The sequence below is a fragment of the Chiloscyllium plagiosum genome, chromosome 44, assembly GCF_004010195.1.
Source record: "Chiloscyllium plagiosum isolate BGI_BamShark_2017 chromosome 44, ASM401019v2, whole genome shotgun sequence".
NCBI lineage: Eukaryota > Metazoa > Chordata > Chondrichthyes > Orectolobiformes > Hemiscylliidae > Chiloscyllium > Chiloscyllium plagiosum.
In genome coordinates this window covers 13,584,160-13,610,595 of record NC_057753.1, presented here as the reverse complement: position 1 = coordinate 13,610,595, position 26,436 = coordinate 13,584,160, and the positions used below count along the sequence as shown (strand labels likewise).

The following is a 26,436-nucleotide window of genomic DNA, read 5'->3' as shown; positions in this document are numbered from 1 at the left end:
TAACATCAGCAGAAACAACCTTCAATGGTCGGAATTTTAAAAATTCAAACATTACAGCACATATCAAGGCCACTTGACCTACGGTGTTTGTGTGGTTTATATAGAACTATCCAGGCTGACCCTATTTGGCAGATTTTAATCCATAACCCTGTCCATTCTGCATTTCAAGCATATCCTTTCATGTTTCTTTCTAATGTGATGAAGATTTGTGCCTTTACCAACCTGTCACTTGGTGAGTTCCAACTCCCCACTATCTCTAGGTGAAATGACCTGCCCCCAACCCCAACCCCAACCCCACCCCCACTTCTGTGAATTACGTTGAATCTAAAGCCTCCAATTACTGACCTTCCTGTTAATGAATAGCTCCTTCCTGTCTACTCTATATGGACTCCTCATAATCTTATCATTTCAATTAAATCTCACTTCTGTCTCCTGTTCCACAGAAAACAACCCCAGCCTGACCAATTTTTCGTTTCAGCTAAAATTCTCCAATCCTGAAAACATCTCATTAATCTCCTCTATATGGTCTCTGGTGTGATGACATATATCCTGGAATGTGGGGACCAGAACTCAGTGCAATGCTTAAGCTTGAGTCAAATGAATGTTCTTCTCAATCACAAGCATTGTGTCCCTGGCATCGCAGAGAGACAGTGATGAAGAAGGTACTTGACATACTTGGCTTCACTGGTCACAGCACTGAGTACAGGTGTTGGGACATCATGTTACAGCTGTACAAGATATTAGTGAGGCCACATTTGAAATACTACATACATTTCTAGTCACCTTGGCAGAAGATGGATGTTTTTCAACGGGAAGGGGTGCAAAAAGATTTACTAGGATTTTTCCAAGTCTGGAAGGTTTGAGTTATTAGGCAGGGGAGGGGCTTGATTGGTTGGGACCTATTTCTCTGGAGTGTGCAGACTGAGGCGGGGGGGTGGGGGGAGATCTTAGAGGTTTATAAAATCATTATTAACATAGATAAGGTGAATAGGCGAATTTTTTTTGCCAGTGTAGAGGAGTCCAGAACAAGAGGTTGTGGGTTTAAGATGAGAGGGGAAATGGGAAAGATTGAATAGTTTATTGAGGAGCAACTTTATCATCTCGAGGTTGGTGTGTATATGGAACGAGCAGCCCGAGATAGTGGTAGAGGTGGGTACAATTATAACATTTAAAAGACATTTGGACAAGTACATGGCTAGGAAAGTTACAGCGAGATATTAGCCAAACACAGGAAAATGGGACACATTGATTTTAGCAAATCTGGGCCGCGTGAATGAGTCGGGCCAAAGGGCCTGTTTCTGTGCTGTCACTCTAATTGTCCTTGTTTTCCCACATGGAACTTGGCGTGCAGTCCATGAGACTGGGATTCCTTACCATGTGTTTACTTCTTAACTAATTCTAAATAAACTTCAGATTAAAATAAAGAAAGGTTCATCAGCTACTCACTAATCAAATTCTTCCATTATGCAGAAGTCACCTTATTTTATTGGAAGGTAAGCAAAGTTTTTCCTTAACTATTATTATTGAAATACTGCAAATTTTAATTTGCTAATAAAGTTCAGAAATTTTTCCTGTTATAAGCTTGTAGGTTAGTCTTATCTTTATTCGCATTCAAACTGACTGTAAATACATTAATAAATTAACTTCAGTTATATGATAATTAATCTAATCTCAATTTCTAGTTGATTAATGTGAGGACAAGAACTGCCTTCAGTACTCCAACTGTGCTATAACTAGTGCTTTATGAAGTTCCAGCATAATCTCCATGCTCTTATATTCTAGGGTGAACCAAATGCCTTACTGACCTCTGTAACTACCTGTCCAGCCACCTTCAGGGACTTGTGGGCATCACTCCAAGGTCTCACTCTTCTTCTACACTTCTCAGTATCTGACCAATCTTTGAGCATTTTCTTTGCCCTGTTTGCCCTCGGTCTGTTGGAGTTGTCCATTGATATTATGCAGTCTGTAGCTTTAGTCCTCATTGGCCACCACACGGACAACTTCTGTGATATCTACAAATTTCTTCATCAGGACCACTACTTTGAAGTCTAAAGCTTTGATATATTCCACAAAACTGTGGAACATCACTGGAAATCTGAAGCCAGACAAAGTTCACTCCTGGATGCAGTTAACATCAGCAATAACAGCAGAATCCAATTGCTGCTCTCGCAAGTGAAGTTGCTGGTGTCTCAGGAGGTTGTGAGATTGAGCGAATCCTTTCCCACACACGGAGCAGATGAACGGTCCATCTCCAGTGTGAATTTGTTTATGTTTCAGCAGATTCTGTTTACTTTTGAACCTCTTCTCGCAGTCAGAACATTGAAAGGGTCTCTCTTCAGTATGAACAAGTTGGTGTGTCGTGAGATGGGATGACTGAGTGAATCGCTTGCCACACAGCGAGCAGGTGTATGGTCTCTCCCCGCTGTGAACTCGCTGGTGGATCAGAAGGTCGGATGAATCAACAAACTCCTGTTTGCAGTCAGCACACGAGAATGGCCTCTCCCCTGTGTGAACTCGATGGTGTCTCAGCAGGTGGGATAATCGAGTGAATCCTTTCCCACAGATAGAGCAGGAGAATGGCCTCTCTCCAGTGTGAGTGTACTGGTGTTTGAGCAAATGCTTTCTGCATTTAAATTTCTTCTCACAGTCAGGACATCCAAAAGGTCTCTCATCAGTGTGAACAAATTGATGTGTCAGAAGGTAGGATGAACTAGTGAATCCCTTCCCACAAACTGAGCAGATGAACGGTCTCTCCCCAGTCAAAGCACGTTGGTGGTTCAGTAAATCCTTTTTACTTTTAAAGCTCTTCAAACAATCAGAACATTTAAAAGGTCTCTCATCAGTGTGAACAAGTTGGTGTGTCAAGAGGTGGGATGACTGAGTGAACCCTTTCCCACACACTTTACAGATGAACGGTCTCTCCCCAGTGTGACTGCGTTGATGTATCAATATATCCTTTCTGCTTTTAAAACTCTTCTCACAGTCAGAACATTTAAATGGTCTCTCATCAGAGTGAACTTGCTCGTGGGTCCGGAGGGTTGATAAAGCATTAAACCCCTGCCCACACACAGAGCAGGTGAATGGCTTCTCCCCAGTGTGAACGTGCTGGTGTGTATAGAGGCTGGATGACTGAGTGAATCCTTTCCCACACACAGAGCAGCTGAACGGCCTCTCCCCAGTGTGACTGCGTTGATGAGTTTCCAATCCTGAAGGGTAACGGAATCCCTTCCCACAATCTCCACACTTCCATGGTTTTTCCATGGTGTCAGTGTCCTTGATTCCTTCCAGGATCAACGATTGATTTAAACTGATCTCCACAGACTAAATACATGGGCGGTCTCTCCGTGTTGTGGATGGCGCAATTAATTTTCAGGCTGAGTAACTTGTTACTGCTCTTTCCAAAGTCAGTTCAGTGGAATATTATTCCTCAAGTCCGTGTGTCTTGGTGCTTTTGCAGTGAAACTGATGTTCAAACTCTTTTCTTGGAGGCAGGCGTTTCCCACTCCACATCCAGAGGCCGATGATGTTCAGATTCTGATGAACTGAATGGCTCTCAGATTTCGACGCGATGCATTACCTCGCCTTCTGGATTCGAAAACAACCTTCGAAATGCCTGGAGAAAGAACTTGGAATGAAATAATTCGAATACAAAACAAACAATCAGGCTATTCGGTCCATTTACTCTGCTTAAAAAATGTTTTCCCTTCCATTTCCATCAACCTCACCTCAGTTTTCTGACACATTTTTTTTTTCTAATCCCTTCTCCTTCGCAGACTATCCCTAATTTCCTTCCTCACTGCTTTTTGTCTGGACTATTTTGCTGGCTTCCACACAACTGACCCCCCCCCCCCCCCCCAATCCAAGACACTTGATCAGTTCAAGCTGCTCTCGGTCAGATCGCTGCGGAGCCTTCCTCGAAGGCCGCAACCCGCTCCCATCTTTCGCAAAGGCTGCATTATTTTCATTTGGTGAACCTCATCTGCATCGGTGCAAGGACGTGGGCTGGGAGGGTGGGTGGGGGTGCAAGCGCTGCCTCCCTCCATCTGGGCTGCAACTTGCAGACGCCTCCCCGCCTGGGAAAGGGAGTTTACAAAAACAAAAACCCATCCCGGTCAGTCCGGCTGCCCCCTCACTCTCTGCAAACCCCGGGACCTGCAGCGACCCTGCCCGGCCTTTGTGGTCACACGCACCCCGCCTTGTTCCCCGGAGGGGGCCCCGTCCGGCCGTCGCTCCCCGGCCTGCTCCAGGCGCCGCGCCTGCGCACCGCCTTCTTGGGCGAAGTGCCCCGGCCACTGTCACCGCCGCGAGGGGTGATGGGTAAAGTTGCCGCCATTCGTTTGACCGAATTGCGGATGGTGACCTTTCCTTAAAAAGGAATTTACGGGTTTGGAGACGAGGGAGGGAGGCGCAGTCAGTACACGAAGCGAGAGATACGCAAGTCCAACCTCCTGAACTTTTCGCAGTCCACCAAAAAAAGGAGGGGAATGTGAATTTGTGAAGGATGAATGCCACCAGCCAGACAGCAGCAATGAGAGAATTCAAACCTCCTGTCACATCTGAAGTCAGCAGTGTCACAGTGGTTTGGGATGGACTGCTCACACACAGAAGATAGAAACAGCTTCCGTTTGGTGTTAACACAATGAACATTGCCCTTTGACCAGAAGGGCGCTGTTTGTCAGTGGCCACTTGGATGTTTCCTTTCTTCCTGTTGGTGGAACATGGATAAAGTTTTGTGTACTTGTTGTTCATTAACTGTGTCTTACACCAGCACACACAACATGGGTGCTGGGGGAAAATAAGCACACTGCTGTTAGGTGGTAGTGTGTGGGGGAAGAAAAAAGAAGAAAAATTCAATGATCATGTGAACTTCCCTGTAAACTTCCAAACTAAGTAAATCCTATCACATTGGTGGAGGATACAGCGCTGGAACAGGTCATTCAGCCCTTCAAGCGTTCACTGACACATATTGCCGTACCATACTTAAACTGTCTTCACTTATAGCATCTGTGTTCAGCTATTCACTTCCTATTCATGCATTCGTCCAGGTGTTTCTTGAATTCTGCTGATGTGCTTGCTTCCACTCCTCTGGCAACGCCTTCCAGGCACTCACCATACATTGAGTGAAGTCTCGCATATCTCTTTTAAATTGCCCCATTCATACCTTGAATCTGTGTCCCCTCGTAATTGACCCCTCCGATCTGGGAAAATTCTCATACTTTTCACACTACCATGTCATTCTCAAACTTTTAGCAATCTAGCAGATCGCCCCTCAACCTTCTGTGTTCCAGTAAAAGCAAAGCCCGCCGATCCAATCTTTCTTCATATCTAGAAGTCCCCATACCAGACAACATCATGGTAAATGTTTTTTGTACCCTCTCCACATCCTTCTGGCAGTGTGGTAATCAGAGCTGTATGCAACATTCCAAGTGTGGCCTAACTATAATTTCTGTAAAGCTGCACCTTAACTTTCCTATCCTTAGTCTCAGTGTCCCTACTAACGAAGGCAGGCATACTATAGGTCTTTTCACTAACTTATCTACCTGTGCTGCCACCTTATATGATCTGTGGACCTGCATATCAGTACTCCTAAGGGTTCTGCAATTCACTGTATAATTTCCAACTGTCCTTGACTTTCCAAAACTCATCACCTCGCGTTATCACTCCATCTTCTTTTTCTATTGGCTGGAACGTCACGTCATGGATCCCAGTTTCTTGCAATCTCATATGGATTCGTGTTCTGCACCTTTTTCCGTCACAATCCAGTAATTTGACTAATGGGAAATGCCAAAGGACCAGAAGAATTTTCAATTTCCAGCCAATCAGAGCTCCCTTATGGTCTGAGTGCAGACGTGCAGCAATGAGGTTCTGAAACTGCTCATTTCTGCCCAGTAAAGCTGTTGCTCCTGCTTCTCCTCTCTAATAAAGATTGAGCTTCATCCAGACTGAAACCTCCTCCCGTCCGAAATCTATGAGCACAACTATGTCTTTAGGTTTCTTCTTTTTAAAAAAGAAACTTCTGCGCTCAAGCTATTTACTTGCAACAACTAAAAGGAAATGAATTCAACCTAAGGAGGGTGCGGGTCACGGATCTGTTACAAAAACACAAGTTGTTGCAAAAGGTCGGCAGCATCTGTGGAAAGAAATCAGAGTTAACGTTTTGGGTCGAGTGACCCTTCCTCAGAACAGGATCTGTTAACCAGCTCCTTCTGGATAATGGGGAGTATGAGAATTTTAGGTGCTACAGAATGAGAATGGTGGGAAAGATTGTGGAATGGAGGTATACTGATTTCAGGGAACGGGAGAGAAAAAAAAAGTAATCCAGACAAACTAGATTTGTGTCCAGAATCTCTAAGTGATTAATTTTATAACTCTTTTATAGGAAGGGAAGATTTATAAATCGCAAATCAACCATCACAAGAATGCCTGAAAGAGTCATTGAAATGACTGGGACTTGAATATCGTCAGCTTGGAACCATATATGGAGGAATGTCTCGTTCAAAATTATTAAACCATCTGCTTGTCTGGAGAAGGCTGAAACATATACACCCAAGTGAGTGTCTTTTGGTGAAATGATTCTGGAGGTAGCTTCAACCGGTCTCAGCATTCAGAAACATCGCACCATTCACAGTAAGAATGTACAATGTTTCTGTATGCTGAGACCGGTTGAAGAAGACCACAAAGAACTGTATCTGCATTCTGCTGGATGAGGATTCAGCTTATGGTCAGAGATTTACAGAGATACATGCCACTCATAACATGGAGAAACCATGGTGATGTGAGGACTGTGGGAAAGGATTCCATACCCTGTCAACCCTGAAGTTACACCAACAAAGTCACACCAAGGGGAGGCCATTCACCTGCTCTGAATGTGGGAGGAATTCTCTGACTCATCTGCCCTGCGCAAACACAAGACTATTGCCACTGAAGAGAGGTCGTTCACGTTCTCTGAGTGTGGGAAAAAGTTCCGTGAATATTTCACCCTGCTGAGACACCAGCGAGTTCTCACTGAGGACAGGCTATTCCCCTGCTCGAAATGCGGAAAGGTATTCGCTCAGTTATCCAGTCTGTAGATGCACCAGCGTGTTCACAATGGAGAGAGGCCATTTACTTGCTCAGATTGTGGAATGGAATTAACTCTGTCATCAATCTTGCTGAGACACCAAAGAATTCACACAGGGGAGGGACCATTCAAATCTTGCAAGCGTTCGGAAGCAATTACGATATACAACTGACCTCCAGATACACCAGCGAATTCATACTGGGCTAAGCTATTCATCTGTTGCAAGTCTTGAATCATCAAACCTGCAGAAACATAAGCGAATTCACAAGTGAATAGGAGAGTTGGTTCAGCTGTAAATCGTCAGCTTGGAACCATATATGGAGGAATGTCTCGTTCAAACTTATTTAACCATCTGCTTGTCTGGAGAAGGCTGAAACATATACACCCAAGTGAGTGTCTTTTGGTGAAATGATTCTGGAGGTAGCTTCAACCGGTCTCAGCATTCAGAAACATCGCACCATTCACAGAATTCAGCTGTATCTGTGATCTTAGACAGCACCTTCCAAACTGTTAACCTCTACCATCTAGAAAATCAAAGGCAACCTGAGACTATCACCGCCTGCAAACTCCCCTCCATGCCGCACAACATCCTCGCCTGGAATTATACTGGGTCAAAATTCTGGAATTCCTCCCTAACAGCATTGTGAAAGTTTCGACACTACAAGGACTGCAATTGAAAAAGGCAGATCACCACTATCTTCTCAAGGAAGACAATTAGCGAGGGGAAATAAATGTTAACCCCGATATTGATACCATACCCTATGAACTGATTTTAAAATGAGGGAAGATCACATCCACATCTGAGCCACGTTCATCACAGTGGTGAAGTGGATGGTTCACAGGATTTCTTACTGCTTGACTGGCCGCTCTCACAATTTTGCATATTCCCATGAAATCGATCGACAAAACATGATGAAAGACATTTCTTTTGTCTTCAACTGTCCATAATATATTTCCTATCACTCTAATTAAGACTAAATGCTTGACTGTGTCCCATTGAGTTGACATCATAGAGCCAGACAAGTGGCCTCAGTTGTACTCTGTCAGTACTAACACTCCACATCACCCTCGGCCTTCCTGTCTTATCTCCCTACATCAACAGATCCTTCTCTCTCAAGTCTGAATCCAGCTTCCAGTTCTTTTCTACTCTCAACTACTTGTTGTGAGAGTGATTGTCACGTTTTCGCCCCTGACTGGGTAAAGAGGTTTCTTATGAAATCCTTGTTGGATTATTAAAGTCCTTCATCATTTAAAAAAAAAAAATCCACCAGATCCCCCTTGAAAAGCTCCCCAGCCTTTCCTGAGTTACATGCTCCCAGTTCTATTATTTTTTTTGAAAATTCACGTGAAACGTTTTCCCCTATTTCCTTTGTCTAAATAGAAATGGCAAATTTTGACAGCGCTCGCAGTGGAGTCAAACATTAGGTTGAAGTAAGTGAAACATATCTTGCTCCTTTTCAGTTCTATTCTTGTCGAAAGGAAACCAAATACGGGCCATGCCTTTGCAGAAATATATTAAGTTCCTTTTTGAGATGTTAGAGACAGGAATTGTTGAAGAAAATCTCGGACGCAGACCTTAAGAACTAACCAAATTGATTAAATCTCAACATATATATTGGGAAGCAGCCAGTCCGTAAAAGAAACGGATCACTACTGCTTCGAAACAATACAGTTCAGCAAGGTTCAGTTGATAATACAGGGTCCAGTTGATAATTTGCTTAACTAAACACAGTACTACAAAATAGCCACTAGATAGCCAACTTGCATTGGCATGAAGCAAACTGAGGTCTTGCCAAGAGTGTACATTAAAGGTGTGTTGTTCTTCGATTTAAGTTAATACTTTGTATTCACATGCTGATTAGCGACATTCTACAGATAATGTATTCCATGAGTTATGCAGAAAGCACAGCTAGGGTCACTTGAGGGTAAAAACTCAAACCAAGGCAAGGCAGCACCAAAACTTGGGGAAAAACAGAGGCCATTTAGGAATGGACTCGAATTCTTCACTGGGCACTCTCTCTTACCCCAGGAGTCACAAATTAACAGGCGGTTATATATGAGTTTTACTGATTGCTTAAGCTGACACTTAATTGCAGACAGTCATTCTATTTAGTACATTTTTGCAGGAGTACAGAACAGGGATAAGCAGCTGTCGATTTTTGACAATGCTTTCTCTCTTGTGGATGGACTTTATCTCCTCCCTATGAGGTCAGGTCAAGCTGTGACACCGAACCTGTCACATGGTTAGTTTCAACAATTATTTTAGTTATGATTTTCAGGGCAGTCGAGGAAGGCACAAAGAAAATGACTTCCGGTTAGCAAGGCCACAAAATGGCTTCCACAGTAATTATGGGAATGTCATCAAGGATTCGGGAGATTGTAGCAACTGATCTTCTTGTCTTTGGATCATAGAATCATTGTGGCAGATGAGAGAGAGAGCCCATTCAGTCCTCTGAGGTAATGCTGGTTCTGTTTAGAACAGGTGTCAGTTCCTGTTGTATCCCAATAACACACCAAGTTTGTATCTATCAAGGACCCTCCAGTGTTTAAAAAAAAGGTACGAAATTGTTGTTCAGGGTGATAAACGAATGGAAGTATGCTGGTTCTGTTTAGAACAGGTGTCAGTTCCTGTTGTATCCCAATAACACACCAAGTTTGTATCTATCAAGGACCCTCCAATGTTTTAAAAAAAAAGGTACGAAATTGTTGTTCAGGGTGATAAACGAATGGAAGTAATTCATATTGGACGTAGTTCAGAAGAACCTTCCAATCTAAAATCCATCCATGTTGTTAAAGTCTGAAAAGTTGAGATGATTTGAATATGTTGATCTCTTTCCTTGGGAATATTTGGATTGTTGGCCCATTTTTTTTTTGTTTTAGGAAACCACATTTGATAGTCAGATCACAACCTGAAATATCAGGATCACTCGAGGAGATGCTGGGACAGACATCACTTTTAATAAATGCACCTGGAAGTCAATGTTGGGCATCATAATATTGGGCTAGCAATGGATGTGCAGATGAAGTGCGTTATACTTGAAAGAAATAAAGTGCAAGTTCACGGTGAACCTGCACTACTAACGAGCGGGTCCCAAGCACGTGGCAGCTCCTCGAGAAATAGCCAGAAATGAAATGGTTAATGTGGCCGGTGGTAATGAGATAGTATTGTGACACCTTCAAGACGGTGACGGCATTCTCCCGAGAGAAATTGACTTTAATCAAACGGGAGAGAAATCAATCCATGGGAAATGGTCAGGAAGGCAACGAGTTTAATTCAGAAGGGTTTAAACTTTTTGAATTGGGCTGAATTAAAATTGGGCTGTCTAGAGGTTAGATATAGCTGAATAAACAGAATGGAGAACATTTTACGTCCATGGTTGATCTGTTGCTTGAAGATCATGTGTCTGTGGATAAGTAATTTATAACTCACGGCATTCTTTTAGGAGAAGGAAATATTGAGTCGAGGTGAAGCAGCAGTGGTTACAACAGAACTGAAAAATAGCAAAGTGCAATTAAGAGGTGGGTTAGAGAGAGAGAGAGAAAAAAAAACTATACCCCTGAAGTAAGTAAATGTCCTATTCAATTTTCTTTTTTGCCAATCAGCAGGTATTAATTGAAACACTGTAACTAGATTTTTTTTTCTTTGAGTCATTAGCATCGCTGGTGAAACCAACATTTATTGCCCATCTAACTGTCCTGGAAGAAGTAATGGTGAGTTGCCTATTTGAATGACTGCAGTCCATGTGTTGTTGGTAGATCCAGTGTCAATAGGTAGAGAATTCCAGGATTTTGACCAAGCGTCACTGGAGGAACAGAATATATTTCTGAGCTGGGGTGGTGTGTCGCCTGGAAGGGATCTAGCATTCCTATGTACCTGTTGCTATTTTGCTTTTGGATTGCAAATGTTGCATTTTTGGAAGGTGCTGTTGGAGGAGCCTTGCTGAATCACGGTAGTGTATCTTGTAGATGGTACGCACTGCTGCCACTGTGCATTAGTGGTAAAAGGAGTCTAAGTACAAGGAGGTAGTTGGGATACGGATTAAGATGGCTGCTTTGTGTTGGAGGGTGTCAAGTCTTAGGCAAGGTTTTTGAAATAACAAGCAAACATTGTCCAATGAAACTGTCCACAAAGCAAACGTTTAGTTTCTGACAGTAACCTCCTGATAGGACAAGTGAATGGAAGGTGGGCAAGTTGGGAAATGATGGCAATGTAGGAATAAAGACACGTCCTAGGGATATTCACAGCAGGTTATAAATCATTAGAAAGTGATAACGTCTCAGATGAGACTCCTTCAGGAAACAACATTCTTCCATCAACCCCTATTACACCCTTCCTGACCAATGGATGTTACCGGTGGTTATTGAAAATGAAAATTAACATTTTGTCAAATGCTTCCATGTCTTCACTCTTGGTGAATTTTTATCTATAACCCAGAACTTTCTCTTACTTCTACCTGGTACATCCTGTATAGTTTCAGCAGAAGTAGACAAAGGCTTCTCATATCCCTGCTTCCACTGCTCATTTGATTTGATCTCTGTATGGTAGATTACTCAAACATGGTTTTATCTTTACCAACTTAGGGAAAACTTAAATCCGCAGATACACTTCCAATCAGGAACAGATTGCAGTTTTACACTAATCTTTGGTTTGAAGCATATTCCCAGCATTCACCATAGCTCTTCCTTCGACTCTGAACACAGTTATAAACAAGAGTTCTGGGTCCAGAAGTTCTGAGCCCGGGAAGACCATTGCAGGCGTACATTTCCGACACACTGCACGATTAAATCACACCGGGGCTTTGCTATCAGCGAAGAGGGATGAGAAAGACCAAAGTTGCATTTGTTCCCCTCAATGTGGATCCTGAAGGCTGTGCCCAGACTCAAGTGCTGTTGCTGCAGTATGCTCCCCTGAGACTTGTCCTTTCTGAGTTCCTGGTGGATATTAAACATTCAGGCGAGAAATACAACCATCTACAGCAACTGGTTTGAAGCAAATTGGATTTATTTGACATTTCTCCAGAATATCAAACTCCAGTCGAACTTGTGAAGTTAACATCAGAAACAAACTCCAAGAGCCAGAATAAAAACATCTGGAAGTTACAACACAGATCGAGGCCATTTGGCCCATCAGGTTTGTGTTGGCTGAAATAGAACGACACAGGCTTGACAGCTTTCTGGACTTACCACTGGACAAACAACTTAGATTGTGAATTCTGCCCCTATTTTTGTTTCAATTCTTGTTTCAATTTGTTTCTTTGTCAGCTGCTGGCACATTTTGTTTCTTTTTCTTCTCCAGCCCCAATTTCCATTCCCTGTGACCTCAAATGACTAATGTTTCTGCCATTTAATCCCTTGTGCCTTCCCCCTTGACAGACCATCTTTTTGTCCTTGTCTCAGCCCCCCTCTCCTTGCTCAAAATCTGTTACATTTCTGATGTTTCCCAGGCCTCTGATGTCACCGTGTCCCCTGGGTCAGTGGCACGAGTTTCAAATTCTCTTCCTCCAGAGAGGATCTGTAGGTGCAGGGTCCCCCAGATTTTAGCTCGAGAAAGTGCATTCATTTCAGAGGTGAGCATTTTGAGCCTTCACCCAAAAAATTTTGAGCTTTTCGAGCTGTGCTCTGGATCTAACTGTGATCCTCCCACAGTACATGATATGGGCAGGAGAATCGATGTTTCAGGCATAAGCCCTGATGAAGATATGTGGATTAGATGGATTGTCCCACTGTGTGCAGGTTCGGTGGGTTGGGGTTTAGCCATGGTAAACACAGGATTATGGGCTTAATGTGGACGAGTGGGACTGGGTGGAATGTTTTGCACAGTCAGTGCAGGTACGATGGGCCGAATGGCCTCTTTCTGCACTGTCAGGAATCTGTGATTGTAACCAGTTGCGATCATGGTCATATTTTCCTAATGTCAGCCCAACAAATGACTATTTTCAGTTTCACATTCTTCTATTGTATTTTTGTGGGCTCGCACTCATTCTTTTACCTAAAATCAATTTCACACCATATTGGAAGGCGAGGATTCAGTTGGAAAACTTCAACCAAATAGCTTATGGAATTGCCTAACTTATTGCTACCAGAGTATCATTGGATTTTGACCATGGAAAAAAAAAGAAAACAGCTCCCAGGGTGAATAGAAACCATACTCATGCTCTGTATATAGTAAAGGCTTTCGGTGTGGAAGAAACGGATTGAAATGAGTTGTCGAATTTAAGCATGCAAACATTCAATGCAATGTAATGTACATGTATTGTAGTGGATGAACAGCATAAGAGTAAAGGGTTTCAAAAATGAAGGCAAACTTTGAATATTTATGGCTCATTTCTGTTGAAAGGCAAAGATGTGACAATTCAAGAGGAAAATTCTGGACATTTTTTTGTGGGCGGCACGGTGGCACAGTGGTTAGCACTGCTGCCTCACACCGCCAGAGACCCGGGTTCAATTCCCGCTTCAGGCGACTGACCGTGTGGAGTTTGCACATTCTCCCAGTGTCTGCGTGGGTTTCCTCCGGGTGCTCCGGATTCCTCCCACAGTCACAAAGATGTGCAGGGTCAGGTGAATTGGCCATGCTGAATTGCCCGTAGTGTTAGGTAAGGTGTAAATGTAGGGGTCTGGGTGGGTTGCGCTGCGGCGGGGCGGTGTGGGCCAAAGGGCCTGTTTCCACACTAAGTAATCTAATCTAAAAGCTCTCTCTTTAAAATGAATGAAGTAAATAGCTTGAGAGACCTTGGTGTTTATTTTAGAAGTTGGAACAAAGTAAACGGCAGGAATTGTAGGGGGGGGGGGGGAAAGAGAGAAGAGGCAGTCTTCCACAGAAACCAGGCTCTTAGTTTACCTTTGTTGTTGTTGAGATTTTGTACTTGGTTGTGCCATACCTCCCTCTCTCTCTACCAGGGAGTTCTCTTGGGTGTTGTCATCTTGTGGACAGGAGAAACAACACATTTGAGAATAATCTATTTACTGAATTTGCCTTCGCCAATGAGGAATTCACGGGATCTTGTGCATTTAAACAGCTGTTGCTTCGCAATTAAGTAATGCATTTGCGTGTTAAGCTTTCCACGAGTTAAAGTTATACCATTTCTTCTTTCAATTGTTTGCATTTTAACACAATAAAGTGTGTTTTGCAACCAGAATATTTCATCTTACACATGCCTTTAAAAACAATGATATTTATTTGATACTGTCATGACAAATAAATGAAAAAAAAACATGAGGAGGAATTTCCTTCCCTGCTAATTCCCCACCATTCCGCTTTTCAAATCCTCCTAAAAGCCTATGTCATTAACTGGACTTCAGTACACCCTCCCAATATCTCCTTTGACTCAGCATTCTCTGAAAAGTACCTTCGGTCACTTTCCTAACTGAAGGTGTAAACTGAATGAATTAACTCAGATTTTAATAGACTGGTGAAGGTAGTATATTTTTTTAAAAATCTGTGCACATTGGGTTTGGTTACAGGTCGGACATGACCCTCTATCAATGACAGTTCTGAGTGGCACAATGACTTATTCCCGTTTCCCTATTCTAAATAAACCTGAACCCAAGCACAGGTAATAAGCGGAAAGTCAGGGATGACATGGTGATAAGGCAAAATATTAAACTCCCAGTCCAATTTGTGGCATTAACATCATCAGAAACAAACTCCAGTGATCAGAATTTTTAAAAAAAAATCAAACTTACAACAAAAATTTGAGACCATTTGGCCCATCGTGCTTTTGTTGGCTGAAATAGAATTATCCCGGCTAATCCCATTCTGCAGTCCGCAGACCTCTAAGGTCTGAGATTTCATGTCTACTTATGTCTTTTTCATCATTGTGAGGAGGGTTGCTGACTCTAACACCCTCACAGTCAGCGTTCCAGTTTTAGAGTTAGAGACGTACAGCATGGAAAGAGACCCTTCGGCCCAACTCGTCCATGCTGACCAGCTATTGCAACCCAATCTAGTCCCACCTGCCAGCACTCGGCCCATATCCCTCCAAACCCTTCCTATTCATATGCCCATCCAAATGCTTTTTAAATGCTGCAATTGTACCAGCCTCCACCACTTCCTCTGGCAGCTCATTCCACACACGTACCACCCTGTGTGAGAAAAAGTTGCCCCTTAGGTCTCTTTTATATCTTACCCCCTTATCCTAAACTTATGCCCTCTAGTTCTGTAATCCTTGACCCGTGGAAAAAGACTTCACCTATTTACCCTATCCATGCCCCTCACGATTTTGTAAACCTCTATAAAGGTGACCCCTCAACCTCCGACTTCTCCACCATCTCTGGGTGAAATCAATCCTCCCCTCCCGCTCTGTGAATTACTTTCAATCCGATATCTCCAGTACTGATCTATTAAAGATTAGCTCCTTCTTATCCACTCTATCGAGACTCATAATTTTAATCACATTAATTAATCTCACCACAGTCTCCTCTGTTTGACAGAAAACAACTCCAGCCTATCAGATCTTTCTCACAGCTACAATTCTCCAATCCTGGAAACATCCTAATCAATCTCCGTTGTGTTCTCTCTAATGTAATCACAATCGATCCTGGAATGTGGGGACCATAACTAGTTCAGCGCTTTAGGTGCGGTCAAACTAGTATTCCCGACAGTTCTAGACTCACCTTCCTGTTGTTATGGTTGTCTGGACACAAGAAGTGTCATGGTTTTACCTCATGGAACTGGAGCTGCACTGTATAGTACACCACCATTTGTTTATTTCTTAACTAAACCAAAATAAACTTCAGATTAAAATAGAGATTCGTCTCCCCAGTCAACTTCTTCCATTATACAGAAGGCATCTTACCTTTGGGAAGTTCACTAAAATTTTTTATTATGTAAGCATGATGGATTTCAATTTGCTGTAACTTTCAAGTATCTTCACTGTTACAATTGCTTCAATCTAAATTTCTGGATTAATAATCTAGCAATAACACAAGGCCATTGTCATTATATATTGCAATTAACTCCCTGCCATGGGGAAAAATTCCAAAACACCCTTCCTGACCGCACTATGGGCATATCTACACAACAGGTACTGCAACATTTCAAGCAGCAGCTAACCATCACCCCTTCATGGGAGAAAAGGCAAGCAATAAATACAGATCTATGCAATGAAGATCAGATCACACGATGAAGAAAAATGATGGTTTTCGGATACACGGTGTGCTTGTACAAGCTTGGATAATTTTCTTTGGATATGGGAAAGTTAAGCAATGATTTCATCATTATAGTTTATTCCTAGAAGATGTCACGTGCAGAGATGGAGAAATTATTTACACTGGTAGAATGTTTGGTAACCACAAAATTCAGCTTTCAGATAATTAGCATATAATGTAATATAAAGATATGGAGCTAATTTTACTCAGCAACTTCAGGGAAGCTGGAAAAGACTGAATGATAAGTGCAAGCAGATTTAACTGGCATTCGGAATACCGGTTTGGAATGTCACTTAATAGGCAAACGTTTAGAGGCCACATTATCCACACACAAAAAAAAACCTGCAGAGGCTGAAGTTCTGAAAAAAAATACATCACTGGAGGAACTTTGCAAGTCTGGCTGCATCTGTGACACAAAAACAGAGATAAGGTTTCAGGTCCAGTGACCCTTTGTCAGAATGGAAGGTAGCTAGGAAATGGTAATATGTATGCTGATTAATGTGGGGGAAGGGAGGCTGATGAATGGAGACAGAGCCAGAGGAAAGACAAAGAAAGGAACACAGATTTGGGGGACTGCGGGTCAGGGAGTTGGGGTAGATCCACAGTAAACCTTGAGTGATACACTACAGTTCCAATGGACTGGATGGCCACCAGCCCCTGTGCCCAGTGATACTGCACCATTCACTGTGAATGATGAAGTTCACCCCAGGGCAGAAACAGGGAGGAATAAAACAGAAATTGCCAGAAAAGCTCAACAGTTCTGGCAGCATCTGTGAAGAGAAATCAGAGTTAACATTTCAGGTCCAAAAAACAAAAACCTTTCCTCTGAGGAACCTGCTGAGCTTTTCCAGTAATTTCTGTTTTTTTGTTTTGAATTCCAGCTTCCACATTTCTTTGTGCTCACGGGAAGCATACTGATTATCCCATTCTGAGTGACAAAAAACAAACTCCATGAGATTCCCCACACTTGTTGGAGGTAAGGATGGAGGAAACAGGGGAGATGGACAGCCTATCAAAATATTTGAGACTGTTTTAGCAATAAGATAAAGAGTTGATGTACACTAGCTTAACGAAAAAAAAACTGATCTGTATCACTTTTCTTGCAAATATATAAAAGGACATGTGCTGTTTACAAACATCAGAAACAGGCCCAGAGAACATGGTATGGATTTTAGAATTAAAATACCTACAGTGTGGAAACAGGCCCTTTGGCCCAACAAGTCCACACTGACCCTCTGAAGAGTAACCCACTGAAATCACTATATTTACCACTGACTAATGCACCTAGCCTACACACCACTGAACACTATGAGCTATTTAGCATGGCCAATTCACCTAACCCAGCATATCTTTGGATTGTGGGAGGAAACCGGAGCACCCGGGGAAACCCACACAGATACTGGGAGAATGTGGAAACTCCACACAGGCAGATGCCCGTGGCTGGAATTGAACCCAGGTCCCCGGGGCTTTGAGACAGCAGTGCGAACTACTGAGCCACCGTGCCACCCCAACCACTGAGCCATAGTAGCATCATGAATCAATTCCTCCAGTTACTTGGGAACCCATTGGTTAAGCAGTTCTGATGAACCAGGAAATCGCTTTTCATATGCCGTGTATATGGACACTCTGTACTCAGTGCAAGTGTGTTAACAAACATTACCCAGACCTACCCTACAGGGACACAACTGCTTTGAACATTTTATTTACAAATTCAGCAGCTTTAATTGAGCAGGGGTTAATAACAGCAGTAGAAATAGCCCAAAGACCACAGTTCATTCCTTACTTTGAGTTCGAGCAAAATCCTTCAACTGTGGGTTTTTTTGTGGATTTGCTGGTGCGTTAACAGTTTGGATGACCGAGTGAATCGCCTCCCGCACAAGGAGCAAACGAATGGCCTCTCCCCAGTGTGAACTCGCTGGTGTATCAGCAGGGAGGTCGAGTCAGCAAAGCCTTTTCCACACACAGAACAGGTAAACGGTTTCTCCCCAGTGTGAATACGCTGGTGTATCAGGAGGTGAATTGTCTGAGTGAATGCTTTCCCACACTCCGAACAGGCGAATGGCCTCTCCCCAGTGTGAACTCGCTGGTGTCTCAGCAGGTTTGAGGAGTGAGTAAATCCCCTCCCACATTCCGAACAGGTGAACGGTTTCTCTCCGGTGTGAACTCGCTGGTGTACCAGTAGTTTAGACGAGCGAGTGAATCCTTTCCCGCATTCAGAACAGGTGAAAGGTCTCTCTGTCGTGTGAACCCGCTGGTGTTCCAACAGGTAGGATGACTGAGTGAATCCTTTCCCACACACAGAGCAAGTGAATGGTTTCTCTCCAGTGTGAACGCGCTGGTGTCTCAGCAAGCTCGATGACAAAGTGAATCCTTTACCACACGTGGAGCAAGTGAATGGCCTCTCCCCATTGTGAATTCGCTGATGTATTAGTAGGCTGGACGACAAAGTGAATCCTTTTCCACACGTGGAGCAAGTGAACGGTCTCTCTCCAGTGTGAACTAGCTGGTGTTTCAGCAGGTGAGTTGTCTGAGTGAATCCCATCCCACACACAGAGCAGGTGAAAGGCCTCTCTCCAGTGTGAACCCGCCGGTGTTTGAGCAGGTTGGATGACAGAGCAAATCCCATCCCACAATCAGAGCAGGTGAATGGCTTCTCCCCAGTGTGACTGCGTTGGTGAATTTTCAGCTGGGATGGGTAAATAAATCCCTTCCCACAATCCTCACATTTACACAGTCTCTCCCCAGTGTGACTGCGCTGACGTACGGACATTTCAGATTAACCTTCCAAGACCTTTCCGCGCACAGATGATACGTGTTTCTCCCTGGTGGAAATGGTGCTTTTTCCTTCAATGTTCAAAATCCTGAGGTAAATAGATCGAGATAAACAGAGTGACTGTCAGAACTGGATGTGGCTTCATTCGAGATCTCTAACTGCAAATTAAACTTTTAGTTGAAAATAAAAGTAGGGGGAGAGAGAGAGAGAGAGAGAGAGAAAAATCAGAAGAACATACACAGGTTGTGAAACTTAGAAATTAATTTGCTAAATTGTGGAGCCAACATTTGGAGAAACCGGTGGTTTATCATGAAAACTGAACTGGTTCCTAAATGCCTTCCGGGAAGGGAAGCAGTCTGTGCTTACACAAAATTACAGAGAGAGAAAACAAAAAGGGTGGAAGGAAAGTCACGTGGATCTTGCAGCTACTCCTGAACTGCAGGCTTTTCTTGTGAAGTTCATCCGGTTTTTGTAACAGCCGAAGCTCGAAATTAGTTTTTGAGCTTTCAAATTCAAATAAAAAGCGAAGGAAAATAATGCGGAGGAGTTTTTTTTTCCCCACGTGGAGTGTGGGGAGAGGTAGTTCTGTGTTGTTGAGTGTCGATGGCTCTGGAGAGAGATTTTATTTTCTGTTTGTTCAAAAAAAAAAACAATGTGACGATAAAAATGACTTGAGATTGTAGAAAAGGTCTGTCCACATCTGTTTGACAGCTCTGGAGATAGATTTTTTTTCCCCCCTCTGTTTTCACAGATGGAAGTCTGAAAATTTTCCTTTTCAACTTGTTTGTTGTGCCTGTTTAAATAGTGACAGGGGTCAGGGAATGGCATTTCTTCTCTCAGATCCAGAGATTTGAAAGCAGACTGATAGCAGACTTGAGGAGGAAGCTTTTTTTTCCGGTTCATGTGGGTTTCAGCTAAGTGCCTGACTATTTTAAAAACTTTAAATGTTTAACGTGCTTTCTCTTTCACATGCTCATGATTAAATTCGGTCGGTAAGGAAGGGATTGTTTAAAAAAATATACACACAAGGTTCTTTAAAGAGTTTCTTCTTTTCAATCCTAATGTCACAGAGCATACAGGAGAGTGTGATAGTCAGTAGATTCAGACAGGTGGTTACATAGCTGGATCAGTCAGATAGTTAGTGACTGTCATGAAAGGTAAGAAAGTAATTCAGAAGTCTGCTGTGGTTAGTCCTCCTTCAAACAGATATTCCATTTTAGATACTGTTGAAAGGGACAGCTCTCAAAAGGCAATTGGAGGGGCAGTCAGATCTTGGGCACGAAGAATGAATCTTATGTTCAGCAAGGTTTTTCAAGAGATAAAAAGAATTATTGTTACAGGGGACTGTCCAGTCGGGGGCACAGATTTTGCAGCCATGAGCTTGAATCACGAGGGTAAGAAAGGTAGCATAGAGGCACTTCATCTGAATGCTTGTAACATCTGTGACAAGATTGAGTTAATGGCACAAATCATCCCCTTCAACAGTGCCCAAAATGGAATATCTGTTTGAGGGAGGAATAACCACAGCGGAATTGTGAACGAGTTTCTTACCGTTGATGACGGTAACCAACTATCTGACTATGAAAGAATCAAAAAAAGGAAGGATAACTCAGGAGATATTATTTGAGATGTTGGAAATCATGAGGGTAAGAATGTGAGCATAAAGGCACTTTACCAGGATGCTCACTGCACTCGTAACAAGATTGAAGGGTTAACGACACAAATCATTGCAAATGAATAGGATTTGGAGACCAATACGGAGACATGGTTACAGAATGGTCACAACTGGGAGTTAAATATCCAGGGGTACCAGACTATTCGGAAGGGCAGACAGGGAGGTAAAGGAGGTGGTATAGCTCTGATATTCAAGGACGACATCAGGGTGGTGCTGAGAGATGATATAGGTTCTATGCAGAATGAGTCTGAATCTATTTGGGTGGAAATTAAAAATTCTAACAGGAAAACGTCACTGGTCAGCATAGTCTATAGGCCACCAAATAACATCACATTGGGGCAGGCAATAAACAAAGAAATAACTAATGCCTGTAAAAATCTTTTGAAAGTCTCTGAAGGCATTACAATAAAGGTGGACAACGGAGACCCAATGGATGTGGTGTACTTAGATTTCCAAAAGCCTTCGATAAGATGCCGCACATGAGGCTGCTGCTTGAGATAAGGATGCATGGCATTACAGGCAAAGTATTAGCACGGATCGTGGATTGGTTGACTAACACGAAGCAAAGAGTTTGGATAAATGAGTGCTATTCTGGCTGGCAATCAGTGACTAGTGGTGTGCCTCACAGATCGATGTTGGAACTGCAACTACTTACAATTTATATCGATGAGTTGGAGTTTGGGACCACAGGAAGGGTATCAATGTTTGCAGATGACACTAAGACGAGTGGCAGAGCTAAGTGTGCAGAGGGCTGTGAAACTTTGCAGAGGAACATAGATACATTAATTGAGTGGGCTAAGATCTGACAGATGGAGTACAATGTTAATAAATGTAAAGTCATACATTTCGGTAGGAGTAACAGTAAAAAGGAATATTACTTGAATGGTAAAATGTTGCAGTGTGCTGCTATGCAGAGGGACCCTGGGTGTCCTTGTGCATGAATCACAGAAGGTTGGTCTGCAGGTACAACAGTAATTAGGAAGGCAAATGGAATGTTGTCTTTCATTGGTAAAGGGATTGGGTTTAAGAGCAGGGAGGTTATGTTGCAAGGTAAGGCCACACCTGGAGTACTGTGTGCAGTTTTAGTCTCCTAACTTGAGAAAGCATGTACTGGCACTGGAGGGAGTGCAGAGGAGGCTCACTAGGTTGATTCTGGAGTTGAGGGGGTTGACTTATGGGGACAGACTGAGTAGACTGGTATTATATTCATTGGAATTCAGAAGAATGGGGAGGGGGGGGGTGTGGATTTTGGCAAAACATAAAATTATGGATGGAATAAATTACATCAAAGTAGAGAGGATGTTTCCACTGGCAGGTGAAACTAGGACAAGAGAGCAGAGCCTCAACATTAGAGGGAGCAGATTTAGGACTGAATTAAGAAGGAACTTCTTCACCCAGAGTCATTAATTCATGGAATTTCCTGCCCAGTGAAGTAGTCGAAGCTACTTCAGTAAACATTTTTTAAGCTAAGGTAGATTTTTATTGAACAATAAAGCAATGAAGGGATACAGTGAGAGCGCAGGTTAGTGGATCTAAGCTCACGTAAAAATCAGCCATGATCTTATTGAATGGCCGAGCAGGCTCGAAGTGCTGGATGGCCTACACCTGCTCCTAGTTCTTACATTCCTACTGTACATTACGTCCTGGTGCGAGGGTCATTAAATAATTGAAGCATATTGTCAGAGGAGAGGAGAGTGAGAGGCCCAAAGTTGTTGCACACATTGGTAAGAGTGGCATAGCTATTGAAAGAGTTAAGGATCTGCAGAGTGAATATGGGAGATTAGGTAGAAAGTTACAAAGCAGAACCTCAAAAGCATTTTAAAATCTCTGGTTTACTCTCAGAGAGCAAAAAAAGCAACCACAGAGGAAATAGGGTCCATTAAAGATCAACGAGATTAAGTATCCTTTGAACCTCAGGAGATGGGAGAGATAACAAATTAACATTTTGTGTCACTTTTTACTGTGCAGAATAAAATGGAGGCTGGAAAACTCAGGGAAATTAATATTGCTGCTCTAAAAACAGTTCATGTTAAAGAACAGGAAGTGGTAAGAGGTCTTAGTATATCATCTATCACCATGGATAAGGTGCCAGAGGACTGAGGGGTGAGTAATATTGCACCTTTATTTAATAAAGGAGAAGCCTGGGAACTGTAGACCTGTCAGTGTGACAAGAGTGGTGGGTACATTTTTGGAGGCAATTCTGAAAGATGGAACTTACACCAACTCAGAGAGGCAAGGTCTGATTGAGGATAGTCAGCACGGCTTTTTGCTTGGGGCCAGCCGACCGGGGAAAGCCACAGTTGTCACGTCTCTGGCACTGTGGCTCAGAGGTGGTGGGGGTGGGAAAAAAAAAATAGAAAACCTAGTGGTAGGGGACTCAAGAGTTAGACGGATTGACAGGAGATTTTGTGGTCAGGAACTGGACTCCTGGAAGGTATGTTGCCTCCGTGGTGTCAGGGTCCGGGATGTTGCCGATCGGGTTTACAAGATTCTGAAGGGGGAGGGTGAGCAGCCAGAAATCGTGGTACATATTGGCACCAATGATATAGCCAGGAAAGGGATCGAGGATCTGAAACGTGACTACAGAGAGTTAGGTTGGAAGCTGAAGAGCAGGACAAGTAGAGTAGTGATCTCAGGTTTGCTACCAGTGCCACGAGATAGTGAGATGAGGAACAGTCAGCGAGTGCAGCTAAACACGTGGCTGCAAGGCTGGTGCAGGAGGGAGGGCTTCAGATACCTTGACCATGGGGATACCTTCTGGGGAAGGTGGGACCTGTACATGAAGGACAGGTTGCACCTGAACTGGAAGGGCACAAATGTCCTGGGTGGGCAGCACGGTGGTTAGCACTGCTGCCTCACAGCGCCAGAGACCCGGGTTCAATTCCTGCCTCAGGCGACTGGCTGTGTGCAGTTTGCACATTCTCCCCGTGTCTGCGTGGGTTTCCTCCGGTTTCCTCCCACAGTCCAAAAAGTGTGCAGGTCAGGTGAATTGGCCATGCTAAATTGCCCGCAGCGTTAGGTGTAGGGGAATTGGTCTGGGTGGGTTGCGCTTCGGCAGGTCGGTGTGGACTTGTTGGGCCGAAGGGCCAGTTTCCACACTGTGTAATCTAATCTAACCTAAAAAATTTGCTCGTGTGATTCAGGAGAGTTTAAACTAGTTTGGCAGGGGAGTGGGAATCAAAGCCACATGTCTGAGAGGGGGTCAGTTGCAGACGCGACAGTGTTTGGATATATTGAATCTATCAGGAAGGTTTCTCACGCGATGAAACAAAGGGATTGGTTAAAGTGTGTCTACTTTAATGCAAGGAGTGTCCGAAATAAGAGTGACGAACTTAGAGCATGGATCAGTACTTGGGCATATGATGTTGTGGCCATAACAGAGACGTGGCTTTCACAGAGGTCGGAATGGTTGCTTGATGTTCCAGGGTTTAGAACGTAGAGAAAGAACAGGGAGGGTGGAAAAAGAGGAGAATAGTTTGGCATTGCTAATCAGAGTGCATCACAGCTCCAGAAACAAAGGTTGTTAAGGAAGGTTTGTCTACTGAGTCAGTATGGGTGGAAGTTAGGAACAGCAAGGGAACAGACCACCTAATAGCAGTAGAGACATTGAAGATCTCATAGGCGAGCAGATTCTGGAAAAATGCAAAAGTAGCAGGGTTGTTGTAATGGGTGATCTCAACTTTCCCAATATCGACTGGAACCTCCTAAGTGCACATGGCTTGGATGGAGCCGTTTTTATCAGGTGTGTTCAGGAGGGTTTCCTTACTCAGTATGTCGACAGACCGACGAGGGGAGAGACCATTTGGGATTTGGTGCTCTACAACGAGCCAGAACAGGTGTCAGATCTCATGGTGGGAGAGCACTTTGGTGAAAGTGATCCCAATTGCCTCACATTTAGCATAGCCTTGGAGCGTGAAAGGAGCAATTACCAAGGGAAGATATTTAATTGGGGAAAAGGAAATTATGACGCTATCAGACAGGAGTTGGGAAGTACAGACTGGGAGCAATTGTTCCACAGGAAGGGCACAGCAGACATATGGGAGACTATTTAAGGAGCAGTTGTTGCGAGTGATGCACAGATTTGTTCTTCTGAGACAGGTAAGAAGGGGTAAGATTACTGAAACTTGGATGACGAGAACAGAGGAACTTCTCGTTAAAAAGAAGTCAGCTTACCTAAGGTGGAGGAAGCGAGGATCTAGCACAGCTTTACAGGATAAGGGCCTGTTCTGTGCTGTACTTTTCTATGTTCTAAACCATTTCTCTCAAACTTTATTGAAGGTTCGTGGAGGACCTGACCAAAATGATTAATGAAGGCAAAGTAGCAGACATTGTTTAAATGGACTTCAGTAAAGCGTTCGACAAGTTTCCACATGGTAGACTAATTACATCACATGGGATACAAGGAATGTGTGCCAATTGTATACAAAAATTATCTTGATGACAGAAGATAGAGTGCGGTGAGGGAGGGTTGTATTTTGAACTGAAGGCCTGTGACCAGTGTTGATACTGTGTCCACTTTTTCCTTTTCATTTATATAAACAATTTGGATGAGTGTACACGAGTGTGAGAAAATTTGACCAAAACGGACACAAAAACTGTGTGGAAGCCATTTTTGTCACAAAGCAAGTTTTGCAGTAAAATGGAGCCTGCTAGCATAGTGCCGTTTGAGCCCTGGCTGAGGAATTCTGTTAGGATAACCTGACCTTGCAGCTGCAGACTGTCTCTGTTCCTCTGGCCCCTTAGACAGTTTTGCTTCATAGAATAATGTATTGTTTCATTATGTCCCTTATCAGTTGTTTTTGCCTAGCTGAACCTGCAGTGTAAGATAACATTTATATAGGATAAACAGGAAGACAGCTAACTATCCGCATACATGAACATCAACTAGCCACGAAACGACACGACCAGCTATCCTTAGTAGCCACACACGCAGACAACAAGCAACCTGAATTCGACTGGAACAACACTACTATCATAGGGCAAGCCAGACAGAGAACAGCCAGGGAATTCCTAGAGGCATGGCATTCATCCACAAACTCCATCAACAAACACATCGACCCGGACCCAATATACCAACCACTACAGCGGACAGCTGAAACTGACAACCGGAAGCGGCAGGGACAGACCACTATAAACACTGGAGGAAACATCAAAGAAGCGCTTCGCAGGAGGCTCCCAAGCACTGATGATGTCGCCTAGCCAGGGGACGAAACGTTTGCAACAAAAACTTCCAGCTCGGCGAACAGAATAACAACGAGCACCCGAGCTACAAATCTTCGCACAAACTTTGATAACATTTAGTTTTGTAGTCATTAATGCAAGTCTGGAAAATATATGCGGACCTTACAACTACCCCTTAGGTTGCACAGTTAATGGGCAGTGGGCTTGTGGTATACTATATAACCAGTAGCACTCCATTTCTTTGATCGAAGATAGATTTCCCATGGTCACGATAAAGCTAGTTGGTTGCTGAAGGTCTCGTCTCCTGGCTATTTTGTTTCAAATGATTCAGCACAAGATTTAATGCTCCCCAACAATGAGGCATTAAATGATTCCAGAAGTTTGCAAATGATTTCAGAATTGGTGATAGACAGCGTTTTTCGCAGTCCACTCAAAGGTTACAAAGAAATCTTGATGTATTCGGTCAATGGGCTGAGGAGTGGTAGGTGCAGTTTAGATTAGATTAGATTACTTTTAGATTAGATTAGATTACTTACAGTGTGGAAACAGGCCCTTTGGCCCAACAAGTCCACACCGACCCGCCGAAGCGCAACCCACCCA

General features: G+C 43.3%; 1 protein-coding gene across 1 annotated transcript in view; it reads right to left on the bottom strand.

The window, feature by feature from the left end:
* Window positions 1–26,436, bottom strand: part of LOC122543700 (zinc finger protein 585B-like) — a 59,988-nt gene that overhangs the window by 30,698 nt on the left and 2,854 nt on the right. Inside the window, exons 2-5 of the mRNA XM_043682489.1 lie at window positions 18,017–19,068; window positions 7,234–7,302; window positions 4,187–4,365; window positions 2,117–3,321 (exon numbers count right to left, since the gene is read on the bottom strand). Of these exons, the coding sequence (XP_043538424.1) occupies window positions 2,117–3,321; window positions 4,187–4,365; window positions 7,234–7,302; window positions 18,017–18,977 (2,414 nt within the window). The 5' untranslated portion in view covers window positions 18,978–19,068. The remainder of the gene's footprint in view (window positions 1–2,116; window positions 3,322–4,186; window positions 4,366–7,233; window positions 7,303–18,016; window positions 19,069–26,436) is intronic.